The following is a 24,910-nucleotide window of genomic DNA, read 5'->3' on the forward strand; positions in this document are numbered from 1 at the left end:
GTAGGATTTACCACAGCTTTGTTGCCCTTCTAAAATAGAATTGGCTGGGATATGCTTATAAGACAGGCTTTTAATTACACAAATAACAAACGAATTGCGTAGCTAGGGTGCCTGATTCGCACGAATGTTGCACTTGTGCTGACTGTAGAGGAGCTGGTGTCACGAGTTGATAACTGTAAAATAATATGAAGATGAGACTAGTAACCCATGATTAAGCGCAATGTTATACACGAGTAGCACTTCGAGGAGATGTTTATTGTTACGCAATTGGCACATGAACCTAACTGTAAGTATAGCAAATAGTTTCCTACTAGTTGGTAGTGTTTTCAAATTGCGGGTCATCCAGAAAATGAGACTTCATGCAATATGCTCGTGCCATTGTTCAATTTTATTTATTTATTTAGCTTCCATGTCATTGTACAAACGATTTTGGACTTGTCATACACAGAAATTAAAATAAGGAATTTACAAAATGAAATCGCCTGCAATATACAGTTTCTTTGCATGTGAGTTTTGTATAATAATTTGTTTCTAACAACTACGTATAGAATAAATAGTAATATAGATAATATAAACTGAAACTGCATAGAAACTTCTCACATGATTTATCATACAACTGCATTACATATTACCATAAGTGAAAATGTGACAGAGCAGAGAACATTTTGCCATTAAAGATTCGAGGAAAATGAGCAATTACGTATATTTCAAGGAAATAACATGCAAAGCATATGCCATTATACACACATATTATTGGGGTGGTTTCATGTCGCTCGAGTAATGGTATATTAAACGTTTTACCATACGCACTTGGTCCATTCTGGGAAGGATGCAGGGAACTTACCGCCCAAGTTCCCCGCCCAATAACCGGTTGTTGTGGCGGGGATATTGTGTAAGTTGGCAACAGGCGGGGAAAGTCCTTAGAGGCCCAAAGACACCCGTCTTCAACAGATTTGTTCGCTACCAGAAAAGGTCGAAGTTCCTTATAGAATAACCTTGATTGTGCGTATAGTACGTTGCGCGGAAGTTAAATGTGGGTTGAGATAGCCAGTAGTCATCGGTGTAAATCTACAGCGCAGTGGCAGCGCACTGCTTGGCGCTTTACCTCACGTCGTTGTTGTCCCCTCCACCTTCAACTGTCTCCCTTCCTCTGCGCCTTCTGCGGTGTCAAGGCAGCGGGAGAAGGGGGGGTATGAGTATGAGATATACGCTTCTCGTCGAAGTCTGGCACCTGTCATTTGGGTAGAGAAGTGCATGGGGTGATTTTACAATGTTACGTCAGGGAAAGTAAGAAACCAAACGCGCAGTGCACGGAGCTCAGTAGAAGTCTGAACGAAACAATAACATGTCAAGATCTTTGCGTAACCTGTATTGTGTTTTGGGAAAACAAGCGCGTGATATTGGTTTTAGATGTGTGTGCTCTCCGAACTTAAACAGCGGCAGCTTTCGTAGACATTATATTAACACTTTCCTGAACTGTGAAACCAACCGCCGAGCATGTGTTCAAGCAAAAAGGTATTATAGTAACTGATGATAATGTTTATTGTTAGACGCTGCACCAACTGATATTTTTATTACATATTGTGCCGAATACGTTGTTATTTCGTTGCCAGATCAAAGTCAAGCTTAAAGCCGACTACTGATATTTCATTTGCTGCACGATCGACAGCTTCAAATGAGAGCGAGAGGGACCAGTTTTTGGCTGTTTTTCCTCACATTGTTAAAGACTTAACAGATGCTGGGTTTGGTTCTGAGATATCAGAAGCAAAGGAACGGTTTGCAAAGGTAATACTTTTATGGTTACCCACTTGAAGTGCGATATATGTATTGTGCTGTGTGTGCTAACAGCAGCTACTAAAATAGCCAATATATTTGTAAAGCTAGTTGCACAAGGAATGTTTCTAAGAAAAGTGAATCTTAGTAATATGAAATTGATGGTGAAATTATGCTTCCAGGTAGTATTTTTTCAGATGTTTACTTTTCACACGAGACTAGGTACTACTGTATTGGTGTGTATTGAAGTGCGCTCTTCATTCTCAATGTCACATAAGCCAACTTCTGACTTTGCCAGCATTTGTCACAGGAGATTTATCCAGTATAATTATGTTTTGTCGTAGAATATCTATAAACATGTTCACATTTTTGTATGTTGAAAATGTCAACAAAAACAGCAACTATTGCTCAGCCTAATGGCTTTCTAAGAATGAGTCTACTGACCATCAAAAAGTTTTAACCATAAAAACAAAGACAACTTTCTTACAATATCGAGATTTTAATAAGGAGATGCAGTAATTTCAATGCCAAGTGTGCTAACCAGAAGCAGAAGTGATTGGGAGACAAGATGATGATAACATGAGAAGCAACAGAGAAATCTAGATGACATATGACCATATCTGAATGTATTATGAAAGTGGTAATCTTCACTTAAATCTCTCATTGAGCTCATAACACACAATGAAGAAAGATTGCCCCAAAATTATTGTAAAGGCCTACACTGCCACTTAAGCACAACTTTCCAGTTTCATACCATTATACTGATTTCTCTGTTCTTGTTGTTAATGTTTAACTGATAAACAAAAGTAACTGTTCATCCATTGTGTTCTGTAGGTTCCATCATGAAAGAGAACCTCCACTGACATAAAATGAGTCAAATATGAGCACCTGACAAAAACTAGCTGAACATCATGCCACCCTATTGAAGGAAACAGTAGTTGTATAAGTATGTTGGTGGATAAAAAAATGACAGTGTTAACAGTATAGCAAAATACTTTCTCTTTGGTATAATTTCTCTGATCAGAAAGCTTGCTTTGATAACTTGAATAACTTGTGAAATATTTATGTTGACATTTTGTGGTGCACCTTGTTTACATTTGGGGACAGATGGTATGTTTTCTATTTACTGAAGGGAGTTTTTCTCTTGTGCAGCAAGGCTTTATTTGTGATTTACATATTGATACTGTGTTTAATAATATGTTAATGATCATAGATGACTGTCCTCAGTTGGTATGGATTCCAGTTGTGCAAAAAATGTTTCTGTAAATATTTAATTAAAAGAAGAAAGATTATGATTTAAAGTCACATTGATGATACGGTCATTGGAGACAGATCCCAAGCTCAGATTAGGGAAGAAAAATGGTCATGTCCATGTGAAAAGAATCATTTGACTAATATTTTCTGCTTGATTTAGGGAAACTATGGAAAACGTGTCTCTGTATGGCTGAAAGAATATTTGCACCACATTCTCTCAACTGTGAGATCATTCTCTCACCATTGTGCCACATTTCTCAGGATAAGTTATTCAAAAGTACTGGGTCAACACTATGAATACATGATCCATTACCAAGTTCCATTACTGGAGATATAGTTGAATGGTACGGAAGCATTAAACCTGTGCAAATTAACTGCTGTATTTGCTCATTCACTCACTAACATAAACCTGTGTTCCAAACAGGAAACTGGCTCGTAAAATTGCAATGCTCTCTTCTTAGAGCGGAACAGAAGTTATAATTGTACTTTCATTCATTTACATGATAGAAGACTGTAAACTTCCTTTCCTGAATTGTTTATATCAGTGAGACCTTCCTTGTTCACAGAATAGCATAGTTAATTATCCAGGCAATTATTTGGTCCATTTATAGTTAATTGCTTCTATCCAGACAACAGTTGATTACTGATCTGTTCCAACTTCATGGGATGTAATTTTTTATATTTTGTTTTTGGGGTATTTCAGACTGTGATGTCAATATTTTTTCAGCTGTGCTATTTGTGTTTAAGAATTAATATTTATTAGGCACTAGCACTGACAATATCCATGGCAGAAAAGGGCTATTTACAAATCAGCTGCTGCAGCAAGACCATCTTTGAAACACGGCTATCCCGTACAGTTTTAGACATCGTCTGTCTGTTAAGTTTTTGGAACTGTGTGAAATGATTTCAACATGATAAGAATAGTAAGCAGCAAAGCAAAAAGATGGAAAATGGAAATGTGTGTGCACATTTTCTGAAGGGAAGTAGGCCTAACTTAACTTCATTCTGTGGGTAAGAAAGAAAAAGGAAAAAAAAAAAAGGAAGGCAATGAGAAATTAAAAGACTAGATTCAGATGACCTCTGCTAATAATGACTTACACAAAAATCATTGCAAAAGTTGTGGCAACTGTTTCTTTTCTCAAAAATGGTAACAAAGTTAAAAATTATGAACTACACAAATGGAAGGTTAGTTCATATATAAGCATTCCCTGTAGGGAGATGGATGAATGTACACACTGCCATAAAGGTGTAGCATGAGCAAAAAGGTGAAAGAAAGTTTGTTGGTGCAAACATATTTTACTGTCAGTTGCAACAGTACACAATAGTAAATTACAAACTACACCTATTCCATGGCATCTCACCAAGAATCCACAGTAATGTGACAGATAATTTCAGTCCTTTTACCCTACTTGAACAGTGTTCTGTTTTAAAGACTGCAGTTCATTGTGGAAGGAATGTGCGACAATGCCCCGAGGGGCTTGTGGAAATGGTAGGAAATGCTGCTCTACTGTCCTGTTCAGTTGCTTGGTGGGTAGCTGCATTCAGGCACGGCAGTGCTGCAACAGCCGATGTGCACCATTCCGGGTGGTCAGTCACTGTGCGTACAGACTGTGCTCGTACCGAGATCACTCAGTGCTTGGAGAACAAGAGAAGATGGATGCTATAGGAATTGCAGCACCATACTGTTATTGAGAAGACAACAATCTACATAATTTTATGCGGCGAGCTGCACATGTGTGAAGTTTTCTGCAAAATGGATGCCTTATGCACTAAGTGGCAAAGTGGACATGTTATGAAACATGCTATGTGCATCTAGCACATTGCAAGGAGGAAGGGAGGGAGATATGCTTGTGAGAATCCTCGCCATAATTGAATTCTGGGCCAGGGCCTATGAGCCAGATCTGAAACACCCATCCGTAGAATGGTGTCATCCAGGTTCACCACACAGACAGGAATTAGTAATCATAGCCTATGATATTAGAGGTGTGATTTTGTTTCATTTTGTCCTACATGGACAAACTTTTAATGCACTGTACTGCTGTCACACTTTCCTGCAATGACACCTACAACTGTGCACTCAGGAGAAACCTCCTGACCGTCTACATGATGCAGTAATTCTTCAGGACAATGAGAGTGCCCATATGACAATGTGTGTGCAGAATCTGCTCGTGATGGGGGATGGGAAGTAAATTCACCATATTCCCCAGACTTAGCATCTTGTGATTATGATCTCATACCAAAACTAAAAGAACAATTATGTAGAACACACGAAGACATTGCACATAAGTAACATGTGAGATCAGACAATTCACTCATAGTTAGGCCACCGGTGTTTGGTGTTTTCCACAGCACTGGTAGTGCTGTGGATTCGTTGGGCCCTATTGCGAGGGACTTGAAGATGTCACAAGTCTATGTTCCTGCCCTGTACTACTGTGTACTGTTGCAATTGACACGTTTAAATTGACAAGATTTGTTTAATCTTTTTTCTTGCGCTTTTCTTTGTGGCAGTGTGTGCATTCATCCATCTCCCTACCTGTAATGTTTACGTATGAACTAACATTCAGTTTGCATATTTCAGAATTCTTTAATTTGCTACCATTTCTGAAACAAAAATAGTTGCCATGACTTTTGCAGTCACCCAGTTAGCCAAAGAGAAGAGAGAAATATTGAGGAAATATGAAAAAATGCAAATGCAAACAAATAGAAGAGATGAGAATAGGGATAAAATGGGTAGGAAACAACAGGAAGCGTGGGAAAGATAAAGGAAAAAGGTGCATGATGGAAGCTCACTTTGAATAGTAAAAATGTAAGAGGAGTGACAATGCAAAATTGTGGATTTGATGCATCCAGTTTGCAGTGAAGTTTGCCAACTATAAATGCCATTTTTTTCCATATTAGCTGACAAAAATTATTGGTTACCACACTTATTTCTCAATTTCTTTCAGGTCCTTCATTATAATGTCCCTGGTGGTAAGATGTCACGAGGGTTAGCAGTTGTGCAAGCTTATCGTATGCTTACTAAAGACAGTCTGCATAGTGCAGAAAATGTATTCTTGGCCCAGGTTATGGGATGGTGTGTGGAAATGGTATGTGGAAGTTTATTGGCTGATAAGATTTTTGCATGAAGATTCTGAGGTATGTTTAGCTAAGAAATAATTTTATTCTGCTGTTAATTTTTGGTAATTTATGCCCTATGAGGATATAGGTGTTCATCATGGTAATAGAGGTCAAAAGTATTTTAATACAGCTACTGCTGTTACTGTTGGTAATTCTGTTGAGTTGTCTTTACTGAATGTGCGTGAAAATAAGTTGCTTGGTACCAGAATAAATTTTCGCTTAGCAGCAGTATGTGTACTGATTTGAAACTTACTAGGAGATTAAAGCTGTATGCTGGAATGGGACTTGAATTCAGAACCTTGCCTTTCGTGTGCGAAAAGTAAGGTTACGTGTTCAAGTCCCCATGTGGCACAAAATTTTAATCTGCCGCCAAGTTCAAATTTCTTGGTAGTTATCAATTCTGACAGCTCCATTCGTAAAACTGTAGCACCGAAGTTATTATGACTAAAGTTTTATTTAATGTAATGGTCTTAAACTTCTCCCAGCTTAATCAGTTTCTTGTTGTTGTTGTTGTGGTCCTCAGTCCTGAGACCGGTTTGATGCAGCTCTCCATGCTACTCTATCCTGTGCAAGCTTTTTCATCTCCCAGTACCTACTGCAACCTACATCCTTCTGAATCTGCTTAGTGTATTCATCTCTTGGTCTCCCTCTACGATTTTTACCCTCCACGCTGCCCTCCAATACTAAATTGGTGATCCCTTGGTGCCTCAGAACATGTCCTACCAACCTATCCCTTCTTCTGGTCAAGTTGTGCCACAAACTTCTCTTCTCCCCAATCCTATTCAATACTTCCTCATTAGTTATGTGATCTACCCATCTAATCTTCAGCATTCTTCTGTAGCACCACATTTCGAAAGCTTCTATTCTCTTCTTGTCCAAACTATTTATCGTCCATGTTTCACTTCCATACATGGCTACACTCCATACGAATACTTTCAGAAATGACTTCCTGACACTTAAATCAATACTGGATGTTAACAAATTTCTCTTCTTCAGAAACGCTTTCCTTGCCATTGCCAGCCTGCATTTTATATCCTCTCTACTTCGACCATCATCAGTTATTTTGCTCCCCAAATAGCAAAACTCCTTTACTACTTTAAGTGCCTCATTTCCTAATCTAATTCCCTCAGCATCACCCGACTTAATTAGACTACATTCCATTATCCTTGTTTTGCTTTTGTTGATGTTCATCTTATATCCTCCTTTCAAGACACTGTCCATTCCATTCAACTGCTCTTCCAAGTCCTTTGCTGTCTCTGACAGAATTACAATGTCATCGGCGAACCTCAAAGTTTTTATTTCTTCTCCATGAATTTTAATACCTACTCCGAATTTTTCTTTTGTTTCCTTTACTGCTTGCTCAATATACAGATTGAACAACATCGGGGAGAGGCTACAACCCTGTCTTACTCCCTTCCCAACCACAGCTTCCCTTTCATGTCCCTCGACTCTTATAACTGCCATTTGGTTTCTGTACAAATTGTAAATAGCCTTTCGCTCCCTATATTTTACCCCTGCCACCTTTAGAATTTGAAAGAGAGTATTCCAGTCGACATTGTCAAAAGCTTTCTCTAAGTCTACAAATGCTAGAAACGTAGGTTTGCCTTTCCTTAATCTTTCTTCTAAGATAAGTCGTAAGGTCAGTATTGCCTCACGTGTTCCAGTGTTTCTACGGAATCCAAACTGATCTTCCCCGAGGTTGGCTTCTACTAGTTTTTCCATTCGTCTGTAAAAAATTCGTGTTAGTATTTTGCAGCTGTGACTTATTAAGCTGATAGTTCGGTAATTTTCACATCTGTCAACACCTGCTTTCTTTGGGATTGGAATTATTATATTCATCTTGAAGTCTGAGGGTATTTCGCCTGTTTCATACATCTTGCTCACCAGATGGTAGAGTTTTGTCAGGACTGGCTCTCCCACGGCCGTCAGTAGTTCCAATGGAATATTGTCTACTCCGGGGGCCTTGTTTCGACTCAGGTCTTTCAGTGCTCTGTCAAACTCTTCACGCAGTATCATATCTCCCATTTCATCTTCATCTACATCCTCTTCCATTTCCATAATATTGTCCTCAAGTACATCGCCCTTGTATAGACCCTCTATATACTCCTTCCACCTTTCTGCTTTCCCTTCTTTGCTTAGAACTGGGTTTCCATCTGAGCTCTTGATATTTATACAAGTCGTTCTCTTATCTCCAAAGGTCTCTTTAATTTTCCTGTAGGCGGTATCTATCTTACCCCTAGTGAGATAGGCCTCTACATCCTTACATTTGTCCTCTAGCCATCCCTGCTTAGCCATTTTGCACTTCCTGTCGATCTCATTTTTGAGACGTTTGTATTCCTTTTTGCCTGTTTCACTTACTGAATTTTTAGATTTTCTCCTTTCATCAATTAAATTCAATATTTCTTCTGTTACCCAAGGATTTCTACTAGCCCTCGTCTTTTTACCTACTTGATCCTCTGCTGCCTTCACTACTTCATCCCTCAAAGCTACCCATTCTTCTTCTACTGTATTTATTTCCCCCATTCCTGTCAATTGCTCCCTTATGCTCTCCCTGAATCTCTGTACAACCTCTGGTTCTTTTAGTTTATCCAGGTCCCATCTCCTTAAATTCCCACCTTTTTGCAGTTTCTTCAGTTTTAATCTACAGGTCATAACCAATAGATTGTGGTCAGAGTCCACATCTGCCCCTGGAAATGTCTTACAATTTAAAACCTGGTTCCTAAATCTCTGTCTTACCATTATATAATCTATCTGATACCTTTTAGTATCTCCAGGGTTCTTCCATGTATACAACCTTCTTTCATGATTCTTAAACCAAGTGTTAGTTATGATTATGTTGTGCTCTGTGCAAAATTCGACCAGGCGGCTTCCTCTTTCATTTCTGTCCCCCAATCCATATTCACCTACTATGTTTCCTTCTCTCCCTTTTCCTACACTCGAATTCCAGTCACCCATGACTATTAAATTTTCGTCTCCCTTCACAATCTGAATAATTTCTTTTATTTCATCATACATTTCTTCAATTTCTTCGTCATCTGCAGATTTTAGTAATGTTAAGAAACTGATTTCTGCAGATGAAATCAGTTTCTTAACATTACTAAAATCTGAAGTTCCCAAGTGCTGTAACTGTGTCTGTGCTCCTGCCAAACTACCTTTCTGACTGTAGACATTCTACTTTATGTACTATATGAATGATGAACTACATCATTGTTGAAAACTCAAGAACATAATGCCTGAAAATACTTCGAAGAAGATTCCATTGTTGCCAGGTCCACTGAAGTACTGGTACCTGCTGGTCTTCAAACTGCTTATTTTACCCTTAAATTTTTTTACTGATATTTATTCCATGGCAGGTAAAATTGATGCAATTTCTGTAAAAATTAAAAAAAACTAAATTTTATGAAATCCGATGGCATCAGTAGATTGTGGTTACTGCTTAGGAAAAAAGTAGAAATTGTAGCAATATATTATTGTGTTTCTGATTTTTATTTAAATTTTTATTCACTACTAGTGTTTTGTTCTTCAGCACATTTTCTCATAGTTTACCAGTTTTGATGACCTATTTGTGTTAAGAGCACCACAAAATCAGTAGAAAAGGAACAGTTGTTAACAGTTTCATAGTAACAACATATTACATGATGAAAATGAGATAATATTTATGTCACCAGTGTGTCTATACAGTACAGTCTTTTTCACAATGAAAAACAAAACCTTCCATACACTTGTGTTGCTTTATAACGTAAAGAAGAAAAAGAGAATATTTTCAAATGGCCAGTGAAAATAAAAAGAAAACAGTCATGTAGAACATATCACTACTCTCATTCACAGGACTGTTAATATCTTTATCCCAAATGCATCTGTTAAATGTGGCAGATGACTAGTGCCATGGCACTGTGGAAGTTTCATCATGATCCATCTGCTGACAATCTTGTAGCTTTTTACATTGCTTGGGCAAAAGCTCAGTGTATTATCAAAGAGAAGAAAAGGCAGCTGTGGCAAGAATTTTTACAACGTATTAACCAGTTCACATTATCAGCATAGATGTGAAAATTAGTGAGAAGGATCAGTGTAAAAAGTTATGCATGCACTATAGTGTCATTACAGAAAAATGATACTGTAACCCAGGAGATGCCAAAGTACTTCAAACAAATTACATCTTGTCCATTTGGTCCCCTCCCATGAATTAACCAATCAACCAACATATAATTCCTGTCAAGATCACACATTCTGACACAGGTGGGAATTAGATGAGAAGGCACCATTAGACTTTAGCACCCCACTGCAGCAACAATAATGAGATACTGTGCTATAGAACCTGCTGATAGTTAGAGTTTTCTTTTAATATTTCTGCCGGCCGCGGTGGCCGTGCGGTTCTAAGCGCTCCAGTCCGGAGCCGCACTGCTGCTACGGTCGCAGGTTCGAATCCTGCCTCGGGCATGGGTGTGTGTGATGACCTTAGGTTAGTTAGGTTTAAGTAGTTCTAAGTTCTAGGGGACTGATGACCACAGCAGTTGCTCAGAGCCATTTTTTAATATTTCTATGGTTACATGTGTTTGATATCCGTTTGATCATTGGAAGCAAAATTTGCTCATCTATCATACATCTTGCGTAATCATAATGGTGAAATAGAGCAATGTGGATTTTTACAGAGGCATGTCGACTGTCTTTTAGGAAAGGGAAGAGGGAATGATACCATTACCAGTATATTAAATGCACCAAATAGTCACCAAAAGGACTCAGTGTGCTAATACTATATAAAACTTCTAACCTCACTAATAGCCTCAGTTTGGTGAGGAAGAGTGTCCACAATTTCTTCAGGTATGCCATATCCAGCTGAAGCCACTCATTGATGACTGCATTCTATAGAACTACCTCAACTGCTACATTTCCCTCACTATTCCAAAGTCTTCGACATTTGTTATGGCTTTAAGAGTGAATGATTTAGCGGGCTAGTCGAAGTGTGATAGGGCACTTGAGTGTTCATCATAACTGGTACGTGTGTGTAGATCTCTGTGAATGTGGCTGTTGTCACCTTGGAAGATTGGAGCATCCGCAATATACCCGAAGATGTAAAAGAAAGTGATCTCTGTGAATGTTGGAATAAAAATCATGGTTCATGTTCATAGTGAACTGCACAAGGGAACCCAAGTGATGCAATGAAAAACTCCCAAAACATCACAGAACTACCTCTGGCCTGAACTATGCCCTCCACACATTGCGTATCAAACACTTCATTGAGCCATCGGTTCACTCAGTGCCTTGTATCATTTGTAAAGAGGTGCAATCAAAACTCTTGAGGCCACAACAATGCCTTTACTCAGCAACTGTCCAGATTCCATGTTTGTCTCATTGAAGACAGTGTGAGCTGTGAGCAATGGCCTTCTGTGAGGTACCTGACTCCGAATGTCCACTGCTTGCAGTTCTCTTTGCACTGTTTGCATGGAAACTGGTTGAGATGGACCTGAATTCACTGATAGCAGCAGTTCCATTTGGCAGATGTGAAACCAAAAGTCAGTGACAGGGCGTGACACTTGTCTTCTGTCCCCCTCAGTTAGGATCTTTTTGCGGCCACTGTTCTTACACCAAAGTGGCAGCAAGTGGTACACCATTCCTTGTAGACACATTGGACAGTCTGTGTCAACATATCGGCAAACCGGCAACTTCATTCACTGTATCATTATGTATGCATTCAAACATGATAGTTCCTGTTTTAGCATATGGGTTTAACTGAACATCAGTATGTTCCTAGTGGATGAAGCACTCTGAGTATGGGATGATTTTCTAATATTGTGTCTAACCCAGACTGTGACGGCAGGGTTGAAACAGAATTTGAAGCATATCTATATTACCATGAACCCCTAAATCGCAGTTTACAAGGTTTTGAAGATGATTAAAAATTCTACTGCTGCCTCAAGCAGTATGTCTCATGTAGATAGGACACTTGCGCAAAAGAGATGTGCTTCAATATTTGATGCACGTGGTATGAAAGCAACAGCTATTGACAGCTGTGCCTTTTATTTCTGAGAGTGGTTTACAATGGATTATGCAAAGACATACCACTTAATTACATTCCACCTTTTGTAAATGAACCTCTGGATAATAATGTTATGTTGCATGTTTTACTCTAGAAATGTATACACTGAGGTTACAAAAGTCATTGGTTATATCCTAATATCGTGTTGGACCTCCTTTTGCACAGTGTAGTGCAGCAACTCGGGGTGACATGGACTGATAAGTCATTGGAAGTCCCCTACAGAAATATTGAGCCATGCTGCCTTGATAGCATCCATAATTGTGAAAGTATTACTAGTGCAGGATTTTGTGTACGAATTGACTTCTCGATTATATCCCATAAATGTTTGATGGGATTCACATCGGGCGATCTGGGTGCCAAATCATTTGCTTGTATTGTCCAGAATATTCTTCAAACCAGTCATGAACAATTGTGGCCCAGTGACATGATGCATATCATCCATAAAAATTTCATCATTGTTTGGGATCATGAAGCCCATTAATGGCTACAAATGGCTCCAAGTATCTGAACATAAGGATTTACGGTCAATGATTGGTTCATTTGGACCAGAGGACCTAGTCCATTCCATGTAAACAGTCTCCACATTTATGGTGCCACAACCAGCTTCTACATTGCCTTGTTGACAATGTGGGTCCATGGCTTCTTGGGGTCTGTGCCATATGTGAACCTTACCAGCAGCTCTTACCAACTGAAATCTGTCCAGGCCACTGTTTTCCAGTCATCAAGGGTCCAACAGATATGGTCATAGACTCGGGAGGGGCTATGCAGACGATGTGCTGTTAGGAAGGGCACTTACGTTGATTGTCTGTTGCAGTAGCCCATTAATGCGAAATTTCACTGCACTGTCCTAATGGATAAGTCCATTGTACAACCAACGTTAATTTCTGTGGTTATTTGTTAGAGTGTGGCTTGTTTGTTAGCACTGACAAGTCTATGCAAATGCCGTTGGTCTGGCTCGTTAGGTGAAGGCTGTTGCCATTGGCCGCTGCATTGTCCCTGGTGAGAGGTAAAGCTTGATATTTGGTATTCTCTGGACACACTTTGACACTGTGCATCTCGGAATATTAAATATGATAACTATTTCTGAAATGGATTGTCCCATGCGTGTAGTTCCAGCTACCATTTCATGTTCAAAATGTCTGTTAATTCCCATCTTGCAGCAATAATCATGTTGAAAATCTTGTCAAGCAGATCACCTGTGTACAGATGACAACTCCGCCAAACCACTGCCCGTTTATACTATGTGTACGTTATACTACCACCATCTGTATAAGTGGATATCACTATCCCATGATGTTTGTCACCTCAACGTATGTAACTTATCAGTGATCTTAGATACCAAAGTCATGTCATGAGAAACCAGTTTAGAGCTGAGTATTGATTAATTCCAGTTTAAGGCTGGCTGTATTAGAAAAATGTTTTGATTGTTATGTTTCCAGATGGTGATAATTTTTCACTGTCCCAAGCTTGAGCTAAATTTAATTATTTTTATCGGTTAATCTCATCACTTGTCAGACTAACTTTGCATCTACATTTATACTCCGCAAGCCACGTTATTGTATATTGATGGAGAGTATCATCATTGTTTCCTCCCTTTTCTATTCCATTGGGAAGCCTCCACATGAGCTTGAATTTCTTTGAATTTGTGTTCTGAATTTTGGAAAGGGAATTTTTAACTGCAGTTCTCAATACATTATTCTTGCAAGCATTTACTGCACACTGTCATTTCCTGTACATAGATGGGGGCTGTCTCTGACGTGGCATCAGCTCTGCGAGATATAGTATAGTGCTTATTGAAAAAATTGCAGCCAGTGGTCCTCTGAAATGCCATATTTAATTAATTGCTGGATAATGTTGGAAAAATTGATGGGAATACAATGAGTTATTGTGCTGTTAAAGTCTCTGCAGTAATAACAGCACACCACCTCTTGAAAATAGGCTTGTGCATAGATGTTAACTTAAATCAGGTGCTCATTCAACAAAACTATTTCCATCGTCTTTCAGTTTTCCTATTCTAGATAGCCATGGATTCCTGATTCGAAGATGCATCATGATAAATTTATGTGCAGTATGATTATTCACATACTGGGGAAAAGAGCAAATATCCGTAAATGTGGTATTTTGAAGCATAAAGTTTATACCAGGTGTGAAGGTTGTGTAATCTGAATTGCAGATATCCCAAAATTGCTGTTGTGAGACTGCTAACATGTATATTTTATAGTAGAATAGAGACAGTAATGGGAAAAACGCTATGACCTAGATTATAAACTTTCCAAAGATATTACATGACTGGAATAGGGGAAAGTGCAGAAGAAATTCGGAGGAAGCAATGATGATTTTTTTTTTCTCTCTCTCTCTCTTTGGACAGATTTTATCCCTTCAAATAAGAAGCTCAATGACTTTCTGTCAGAGTTTTCAAAGTGAAGTAATTTCAGATATATCACTGCTTTGTTTCTGTCTAACTTCTGAAATTTGTTTTTTAAAGAAACCAGAATTAACAATGACTGTGTGATTTACATTCCCAGTTGCAAGCATTTTTCATTGTTCTTGATGATATCATGGACAAATCAGCTACAAGGCGTGGAAGAACTTGCTGGTACCTCCATGACGACGTTGGCTTATCGGCAGTTAATGATGGCTTACTGCTAGAGAGTGGAATTTATGAGTTACTTCGAAGATATTTTCAGGACAAATCGTACTATATTGAAATCCTCAATCTCTTTCACGATGTAAGTATCGTCCCACAATATAAGTTAATTAAGTAATAATTAAAGTGTATTGACTTTGTAAAGTTTAAAAACACAGGCGGTGTCAGTTAAATTACTATACATACATACATAAATGCATACACGCATATTCTAAAGGTTAATTTCTTGTCGATGCAATTGCTCTCTTCTGTCATTAACGGTTCGTCTCAGTTCCAAGTACTTATCACGTCCTATCGTCTCCTTGATGCCTTCTGAATACTTCATCCTAGGCTGCCCTCTTGCTTTTTTTGACAGTACTTTTCCTTAAAGAATATTAATGATAAGGGTGTGGTCTGATGACCTGCCCCGTAAATTTTATTTTTCACTTTTCCACTTCCATTAATACTCTTCTCTCTTTGTTGACTTCCCTCAAGACTTCCAGACTGGTTTTTCTTACCGTCCAGCTCGTTCTTGTTATTTTCCACCATATTCACATTTCAGCAGCTTCAAGTCAATTCCTTTGCAATTTGTCCACAGTCCAACTTTCACACCCGTAGAGCAGTGTACTCCATACAGATGATTTTACAAAGAATTTTCTGACATCTATATTCATGTTCAATGAAGTTTCGGGATTGCAGCCAGTTAATATTGACTTTTTGCCCGCTATTTCGGCTGACAACAATTCAACCATCTCCAGGTGAGTGTTTTGCACTGGAAATTGCTAGTTCACATTGCTACCTTGATATAAAAAATCGGCGGGAACATGCATGCGCAAAGCTACATGAGCGACCTCTGTTGAATTATGCACCTCTTTGAATATTGCTCCATCTATGATGCACTGGTGCATTCATAATCAGATACTGTATGCGTGCCCTCTGTCAGAATGTGCACTCATGGAGTTAAAATTCAGATGTCAAAATGAATAAAAATAAATTTTGCTTGATGTGTCATTGGTCAGAAAAAATTTTCTTTCTGAAGAAACTAAATATATCACCAGGCCCCATGTCTTATCCAGTTGAAAGCTGCCTTCACGATTAATTAGATCTCGTGTTAAACATATTTCTACTGACTCTTTAATAATTGAATCCAAAAAGGATCTCATTGAGGTCAAGATTTCCATGACAGGGTAACCCATGGAATGTCCTGTGGAGACGCAATGTTCGGCTGTGGCTGACTTACTGGACTGAGAAATGTGCGGGTGTGGCAATCATTTTCAATGCATCTTTTATGCACTGTGCGTGTTGTCTGATTACATAGGCATTGCTGTGCCAACAAGATATTCTGTAGATTCTAGCCTTCTGCAATCCCAGATCACCTTCTGTTGAACCGAGAAGAGCATATGTCTTTGCTGGTGGGTGGAAGAGTACTTTGACTTAATGTTTTCTTAAGATTCTGCCTTGTTTTGATGAAATATTTCTGACAAATGTGAGGAATGTGCTGGACTTAATCCACTGCTTCTCCTCTTGCTCACGTGGGTGGTCACGTTTCTTCTTCCTTAAAGCTGTACTGGTGTGATGTGGAGAATATCCACTTTTTTGAACACTGATTGTGTGTGTTCCAGCACCTTTGTAAGATTCTCTCCATTGGACACAACATGTACCTGGTGAACTAACATTCAAAGAATGCCCATAGTTTGTGATAGGTAGTGGCACCAAGGCGCTTGCAAGTACAGTAGGATTACAGTAAATGGAATGCCCCAGTGATCCATCCTCTTTCTGTCTGAGCAAGAAATGCAGAAATGGCAGACAGTCGCTATACTTGACTTCCATCGTATTCGTGTTTGCTGGTTAAAATGTTTTTCTTTGTCATAAGTGCCTTCTGTGCCATTGCGGTCCTCTTGTCTTCTCTTCTCTTTTCTTACACTTACTCCTACTCGTACTCTATTGTCCTCTGTGATTATACTATTGAGACAGCAAAATTTTCACCTGCTCAATTCTCAAATCATCAATTTTATATTAGTTTTAATTTCTCCCATATTTTGCCATTACCTTTTTTCCACTCATTCACTTTTAATTTCCATCGTTTGAGTTTCTTATAGGACTTGCACATTCTTTTCACTTCTTTTTCAGAGTCTGCAGCTATCTCGATGTCATCAGCAAATCTAATTCAATGTAGCCTTTCACCATTGGCTTGTACTCCCTTTGTCTTGTCCTTCCTCCACGAACACATCAAATAAATTTGGGGATAGGGGACATCTTTGTCTACCTCTTGGCCTCTTCTGCTACGTTATTGAAGTTTATTTATGTGCTTTGGATCTGACACAATTGATTAATCTGCAGTCTGTTCTTCCAGTCAAGCCCTACTTCTTTTGTAGTTGTAAAGAGTAGCTCCCAGTTCTCATTTTCAAAAACTTTTTCTAAGTTATTGAAGGTAAGGTAAGTTCCTCTGTCATACCCATCCCTCTCTCCAATAGCATGCACAATGCCAAAATTGCTTCTCTTGTTCTTCTGACTACTCTAAATCCAAATTGGTCTTCTCCAAGATACATATCTACATTTCCTGTTATCCTGATTTTAACTATATTAATGAGTATTTTGGAGGCATGTGATAACATTGATAGTGTTCTGCAATCGGCGCAGTCAACTGTGTTTCCTATTTTAATTATGGTAATGGTTCTGCATTGTGTGAAGTCTTCTAGCATGATTCCTCTTACATAACAGTCATTTATTACTCTGGGTAGTTGGTCTTTCATGCTGTTATCTAAATTTTTCAGCAATTCTGGAGGGATATGAACAACAGCAATTGCTTTTCCTTCTCTGAAACTCCAAAGGGCATGTTCAAATTCATGTCTCATGATTGGAGGACCTTGCACTTCTTTCATACTCATTAATGTCTTCAATTAAATTATTGTACTTTCATTCTTGAAGTGTTTATCATCGTACAGTCCATCAGTGTATTCTTTCCAGTGAGCACATATCTCATCATTGTCTATCAGCAATATTCCCTCTTTACTTTTTCCTGCTACTGATTTTGTTCTAGGTTTGTACTGAAGGGCTCTGCTTTTCCTGTAAACTTTCCTGTTTTTCCTTTTTCTTCCATCCCTTCAGCAATGCTTTTGCTCCATATCTCTTTTTCTTCTCTTCATTTGCATGTGATATGATGTTCAATTCTTTTGTGGTCATCTACATTTTCCTTCATGAGATTATTCCTTTCCTGATTTAGACTTAGTATTTCTTCTGTCACCTAAGGTTTTCTAGGTTCCAGTTTCCTTTTCCTAAAACCTCATCTGTTGCTCCAATTATACTCATCTTGATATTGTTCCACTGCATTAGCTCATCATTTCCATTAGCTATTTTATTGGTCCTTTCTTCAGAAGTCATCTGTATTTCTTCTTCTTTCAATCATCCTACTCTCTATTTCTTTTTGATGAACTCTTGGTATTTCTAAATCTGATTTTGCGCTTGGTTAATGCATGTATGTGCTTCCTATGTCTGGACCTGCACAGTTGTGACATGAATTTATCTGATTACTGTACCATTGCTTCATTTGTATATAATCTTACTGAAATTGTCTTTTGTCTGGTGTCTCCTACATGTTTACTTTCTTCTAAGAAAAACTTCAAATAATGTGTTTTGTGATAAGCATATCATTTTGGTTTCAGAAATCTACCCAAGTTTCACTTCTTTCGTTTGTTTCCCCCAAGCCAGAATTTCATACTGTCTTTGATATCCTACTATGGTATTAAAATCACCCATTATTGCAACACTGTCTTTTTCTTCGGTCTGTTTTAATGGTTCTTCAGTATCTTCATATACAGTCTCCACAGTCATGAGCTAACACATGTTTATAGGAGTATTACACATTTTTCAAAATTATTTTGTATTTATCAGTGTTATTGGTGCCCTGCAGCAATCTGTAACACCAACCATAAATATCCCTTTGTTTTAAAGTTAAAATGTATTATTTTTGAAAATGCAATGTTTGTAGTGAATTTTTGAAAATATTTTTATAGGTTACCTTCAAAACAACAGTAGGACAGTCTCTTGATCTCTTGACTTCACAAGCAGGAAAGAATCCAGATTATACCAAATTCACAATGGATCAGTACAATGCAGTTGTAAAATACAAGACAGCATATTATTCGTTCTATTTACCTGTTGCACTAGCAATGTACATGGTAAGTGGTACTGAAATTTTTACATGTAACATTATAAATTTTATGTGAGACAGGAATTTATGAAAATCGTTGAAAAACTGCAAATCCATGCTGAATTTTGAATGATGACTGAGTGAAGTAGAAACTCAAAAAATGTCACTTACATTCTTGAAATTTAGGAAATTAAAACTTACTGTAACATAAAACAATAACTTATTCAGGGAATTTTGGAATTTTGACCTTGAAACGCAGGGAAGTCGTAGGATGAAACATAGTTGCCATCCTGTCATGGTTGACACAGGAACTGAAACTGAGGGTAGCAAAGCAAAAGGAGATACGCTAAACTAAATGTTCCTTTACAAAGTAAAATCCAGGTGTACTGTTCTAGTTTAATTTTTGCATTACTGCAAAGATGGGTGGTATAAGTGTCAATGGTGATGAGAAACATCTAAAACTGAACAAAGCTCCAGAGCCCTATGGACTCCCTATAAAATTTTATACAGAACTTTCGTCTGAGTTAGCCTGTTTTTCTGTCCATCTTATACAGCAGATGACTCAAACAAAAAGATATCCCCAATAGTTGGAAGAGAGAAACCATTCAGGAGAGTTTCTGTGATGAAGATTAACTATTGATAGTGTCTGCCAAGAACAATATCAGTTGTGACTGGGAGAATGTAATATTTTCTGACAAATCAATATCTTCCTGAGTAAAAGACAGTCCATTATGAACATATAGGCCACATGATGTCTGTCTGGGCCCCAAATATACGCATGAGTCACCTCGACAATTTGGGCTGGATGTATTCCTGTTGACTTGGAATGCATCACAGTAAAAATGACTGTCTTGATGGCGCCTAGTATACCCATATTATGACCACATACACAGATCAACTTGCATCAAAATGGATTAATCTTTTTCCAGTGGCATAGGTATTGAGTTCACACATCAACAGTGATGCAGGAGTGGTTTGCAGAACAGAATGAAATTTCTCTTCTAGAATGGCCTTCAATTGTACTAGATTTCAGTTCCACTGAACACATATGGGCAGAGATGAGCAGACTGTTTGAGAAAATTGGCCTGGCCCAACATCAAGAACCCATGCTGGCTTTTGAAATGTCAAACTATCTGCCTGGGAGCAGGTGGAAGAAAATGAAAGATTTTTTACCTACCTCATAAACTCCCTTCCTTATAGAATGCAGATGATCACTGAAGTCAGAGCCCTGTGGACAAAAGAATAAGTAGCAAAGAAACCACATGCTATGGCTTTTGTTCTCTGAAGTTTGTTTCATTTTACATGCTGTACAAATAAGAGCAATAACACAAAAATGACCAAAAATGGGGTTTTAACCACACCCTAGCATCATACAGTTGCTTTCTAGCCTGTCAACTGTGCCACAAAGGTAAAAACACATTGAGGTATGTCTTACAGCTCTTCCACCCTTAATTCCACCTCAAGACTTTTAAAAACTGTAATTCTATGAATGACACTGTGCAGATTTCTTGTGTGTTTTTGGAGAGGGCATTCTTATGGTAAAATTCTTCAGTTACTTTCTTAATTATAGGCAAGTTTTACTTTTATAGGCAGCTTTGTAACAAGAGTGTTTTGGGAGAAGGTAGACTAAGTATTACTGTACTACTATTTGACTTAATCAGAACTGTAACCTTCTCAATTTATTTTTTAGATCATTACAGGTCACATAGGTGGAATAGGTGAGATGCAGAAACAGTGGAAAATCTCATTACTTCCCACATCCACTAACCATAATAACATTAAGCAGAATCTTTTTAATTGGCCCCCCACTATAATTTATGAAAGTCGACAACTTTCAACTACCAGGACTTTAAAAATGCATCCCAAAAGTCAGTTCTGCATTTATAAGGCTTTGATTCCATTTGAGTTTAATGGGATTTCAGTATTTAAAACTCCTGGCAGTGGACTTCATTACAGATTATGCAGATTATGACATGCAATTTCTTTGCTTCACTGGTCCACAAGTTCATTTACTTATGGTTTCTACATGAAGCCAATGCATTTGGATTTTGATAAAACACCTTTATACCAGGAGTGAAGACGGACAAAGGAGTGGGCATCTGACAAGGATTGCTTAAAATAAGAACAGGAGAATTAAATGGGCAAAAATGGTCCTACAGGTGAGAATATAGGATACAAGAACAAACCTAGGGACAGCAAACAAGTTGCCGACTATCTGGAAGAGCCATCATAGTTGATTTGTGGTGGACCAGTGTCCAAAAAAACGGGAATATGAGGGGAGAACGCATGTTGTCAGGTTGGGGTCTGAGAGTAGAAAACTAGTTTCATCTGGAACCCATGCTCTTTCTGCATTCCCCGGAATCCCAAGTGACAAACTTCCCACACTTTCACTGGTCTCTGTAGGTACCACATGCAAAGTGTGCCTCGCCAACAGTCCTTAATTTGTACAATCTACTTCTGGCTTGGGCCTGAAACAAGGGCAGCTCTGCTGCGCAAGCCATGAGAATGGTACCACAAAACAGTCAACAGTTCAGAGTGTGGGGAAAAAAAAAAAAAAAAAAAAAAAAAAAAAAAAAAAAATTAGCACCGGGTGAATCAATAATAAAGTACTCCTGTACTTCCTCTGTACAGGTGGTGGCCTGCACAATCCTCCCTTCTCCACAGAAGTGGTGACTACAGTGTTCACAAGTTTGTTTTATTTTATTTTTTTTAATTTACACATCAAGTTCTGTAGGACCAAATTGAGGAGCAAATCTTGGTTGTTATTTTAAGCTATCCTTGTCAGATGCCCACTCCTTTGTCCATCTTCACTCCTGTTATAAAAATGTTTTATCAAAATCCAAATGCATTGGCTTCATGTAGAAACCATAAGTAAACGACCTTGGAGGTCATGGAATGTGTCAGTACATGGAATTACAACATAAAAGTAATAACTGATAAAAATAAAATGTTTACAAACCTGAAAAAAGTCAGTCCATAAGTTTAAGTAAACACAATCAAGAATACAACAAGAATCAGCTTAATTTTTCAAGGAACTCCTTGACAGTATAGGAATGACCCATGAGGGAGCTCTTCAGTTTCGATTTGAAAGAGCGTGGATTACTGCTAAGATTTTTGAATTCGAGTGGTAGCTTATTGAAAATGGATGCAGCAGTATACTGCACACCTTCCTGCACAAGAGTTAAGGAAGTCCAACCCAAATGCAGGTTTGTTTTCTGACGAGTATTAAGTGAGTGAAAGCTGCTTATTCTTGGGAATAAGCTTATATTGTTAACAAGAAATGACAGTAAGGAATTTATATATATATTCAGAGGCCAATGTCAAAATACCTAGACTTTTGAACAGGGGCTGACAAGAGGTTTGTGGACTTACACCACTTACTGCCCGAACTGCCTGTTTCTGAGCCAAAAATATTCTTTTAGAATGGGAAGAGTTACCCCAGAATATATACCATATGACATAAGCGAATGAAAATAAGCAAAGTAGACTAATTTTAGTGTTGAACGATCACTCACTTCAGATACCGTTAAAAATGGCAGCACTAAGTCTTCGAACAAGATCCTGAATGTGGGCTTTCCACGACAGTTTACTATCTATCTGAACACCTAGAAATTTGAACTGTTCTGTTTCACTAATCAAGTGCCCAGCCTGTGAAATTAAAATGTCAGGTTTTGTTGATTTGTCTGTTAGAAACTGTAAAAACTGAGTCTTACTGTGATTTAGCATTAGTTTATTTTCTACAAGCCATGAACTTGGGTCATGAACTGCAGTGTTTGAAACCGAGCCAATGTTCCACACAACATCCTTTACTACTAGGTTAGTGTCATAAGCAAAAGGAAATGTTTTAGAGTTACACGTAATACTAGAGGGCATATCATATATATAAATAAGGTACAGGTGAGGCTCCAACATTGATCCCTGGGGCACCCCCCACTTGACTGTGCCCCACTCAGACCCCACCTCACAGCCATTCTCAACATTGTGAATAATGACCTTTTGCTGTCTGCTGCTAAAGTAAGAGGTGAAACAATTGTGAGCTACTCGCCATATTCCGTAATGGTCGAACATCTGGAGCAATATTTTGTGAGCAACACAATCAAGTGCCGTAGTTAAATCAAAAAATATGCCTAGTGTTCGAAACCTTTTGTTTAACCCATCCAGTACCTTACAGAGAGAAGAGAATATAGCATTTTCAGTTTTTAAGCGACGTCTAAAGCCAAACTATATGATTGATAGCAAATTGTGTGATATAAAATGATCAGTTATCCTTTTCAATAACTTTAGCAAACACTGATGGCTTAGAAATAGGTCTAAAATTGTCTACATTATCCCATTTTATAAAGCCGCTTTACTACTGAGTACTTCAATCATTCAGGAAACTGGCCATTTGTAAAGAAAAAATGAGTCCTTAGTCTTTGGTGATTTAATTATTGACTCAATCTCCCCCTTGTCTGGATCACAGAGGAGTATTTCAGACATCAATCTTGGAAAGGCATTTGCCAAGAGAGTTATATGATTCCATGTAGAAGCTAAATTTATCAATAACAGAAATATTTTACTACAAACTGACTTTGTATCACCAACTTTGTGTTGCTGAGCAGACACTTCCTTCACAACTGACCATATGGTTTTAATCTTATCTTGTGAATTACCTGTTCTGTTTGCTTACCACATACTCTTTGTCTCCCTAGTAACATTTTTAAGCACGTTACATTACCGTTTGTAATGGGCTACTGCAGCTTGATTGTGACTACTTCTAACATTTTGATATAATTCCCGCTTTGTTCTACATGATATCATTATCCCACTAGTCAGCCACCCAGGCTGCTTATTACTGCTAGAACCCTGTTTAGAACGTTCTAATGTAAAACAACTTCAAAGAGCATGAGAAATGTGTTAAGGAAAGCATTATATTTATCATCTATGTTATTGGCACTATAAACATCCTGCCACTCTTGTTCCTTGACAAGGTTTAAAAAACACTCTATTGCTGTTGGATTAACTTTCCTACATAGTTTGTAATTACATGTGAGATTTGTTTGAGCACAAAGGCCTTTTAGTGTTAAAATTTGTGCTTCATGGCATGAAAGGCCATTCACACTTTTACTGACTGAATGCCCATCTAGTAATGAAGAATGAAAAAAAAAATATTGTCTATGGCTGTGCTACTGTTCCCCTGTACCCTAGTTGGAAAAACACAGTCTACATCAGATCATATGAATTTAGGAGATCTACCAACATCCTTTTTCTTGCACCATCATACACAAAATTTATATTTAAATCACCACATATAACTAATTTCTGGTACTTCCTACAAAGTGAATAAAGAGCCCTCTCTTGCTTGATCAGAAATGCTCTGAAGTCAAGAGTTAGGGGGGCCTATAAACATCAACAATTAGAAGTTTAGTTTCACTAAATTCAACTGCCCCTGCACAACATTCAAATATCTGTTCAGTGCAGTGCCGTGATAGGTGTATGTACTCAAATGGAATACTGTTTTTTTTTTATGTATATAACCACTCCCTCACCCCACAAGGAACTCCTTGAAAAACAGCCAGCTATTCTGTATCCTGGTAAAGGAAGCCTCTGAATTGTCAAATTATTTAAATGGTGCTCCGATACACCCATAATGTCAGAGTCAACATCTATAAACAGTTCACTAACTTTATCTCTAATACCTCTTATATTTTGATGAAATATGCTAATTCCTTCTCTACTTGGAAACATGACATCCTTTGAAGGTGAGCCCTTAGTTAGAGGGACTTCCTTTAAGTAGGTATACCTATCAGCTGACTTCAATCTAGAAAAGGTGCCCCTCTAACACCAACTACTACAGGAATTTTTGCAAAAGCTTTACCAGCCTCCCTTTACCATACATATTGAGATGCAGGCCATGCCTAGTGAAACCTGATTTGCTGTAGACCCATCTAGCACCATTGAAATGTGACCCATTCCC

At 38.1% G+C, this 24,910-nt stretch overlaps 1 protein-coding gene across 1 annotated transcript in view; it reads left to right on the forward strand.

Annotated features, from left to right (window-relative positions):
* The first annotated feature begins 980 nt into the window (after positions 1 to 980).
* Positions 981 to 24,910, forward strand: part of LOC124798485 (farnesyl pyrophosphate synthase-like) — a 65,305-nt gene continuing 41,375 nt past the window's right edge. Inside the window, exons 1-5 of the mRNA XM_047261923.1 lie at positions 981 to 1,515; positions 1,614 to 1,785; positions 5,973 to 6,113; positions 14,704 to 14,907; positions 18,818 to 18,982. Of these exons, the coding sequence (XP_047117879.1) occupies positions 1,346 to 1,515; positions 1,614 to 1,785; positions 5,973 to 6,113; positions 14,704 to 14,907; positions 18,818 to 18,982 (852 nt within the window). The 5' untranslated portion in view covers positions 981 to 1,345. The remainder of the gene's footprint in view (positions 1,516 to 1,613; positions 1,786 to 5,972; positions 6,114 to 14,703; positions 14,908 to 18,817; positions 18,983 to 24,910) is intronic.

The sequence above is a fragment of the Schistocerca piceifrons genome, chromosome 5 (genome assembly GCF_021461385.2).
Source record: "Schistocerca piceifrons isolate TAMUIC-IGC-003096 chromosome 5, iqSchPice1.1, whole genome shotgun sequence".
Classification (NCBI taxonomy): domain Eukaryota; kingdom Metazoa; phylum Arthropoda; class Insecta; order Orthoptera; family Acrididae; genus Schistocerca; species Schistocerca piceifrons.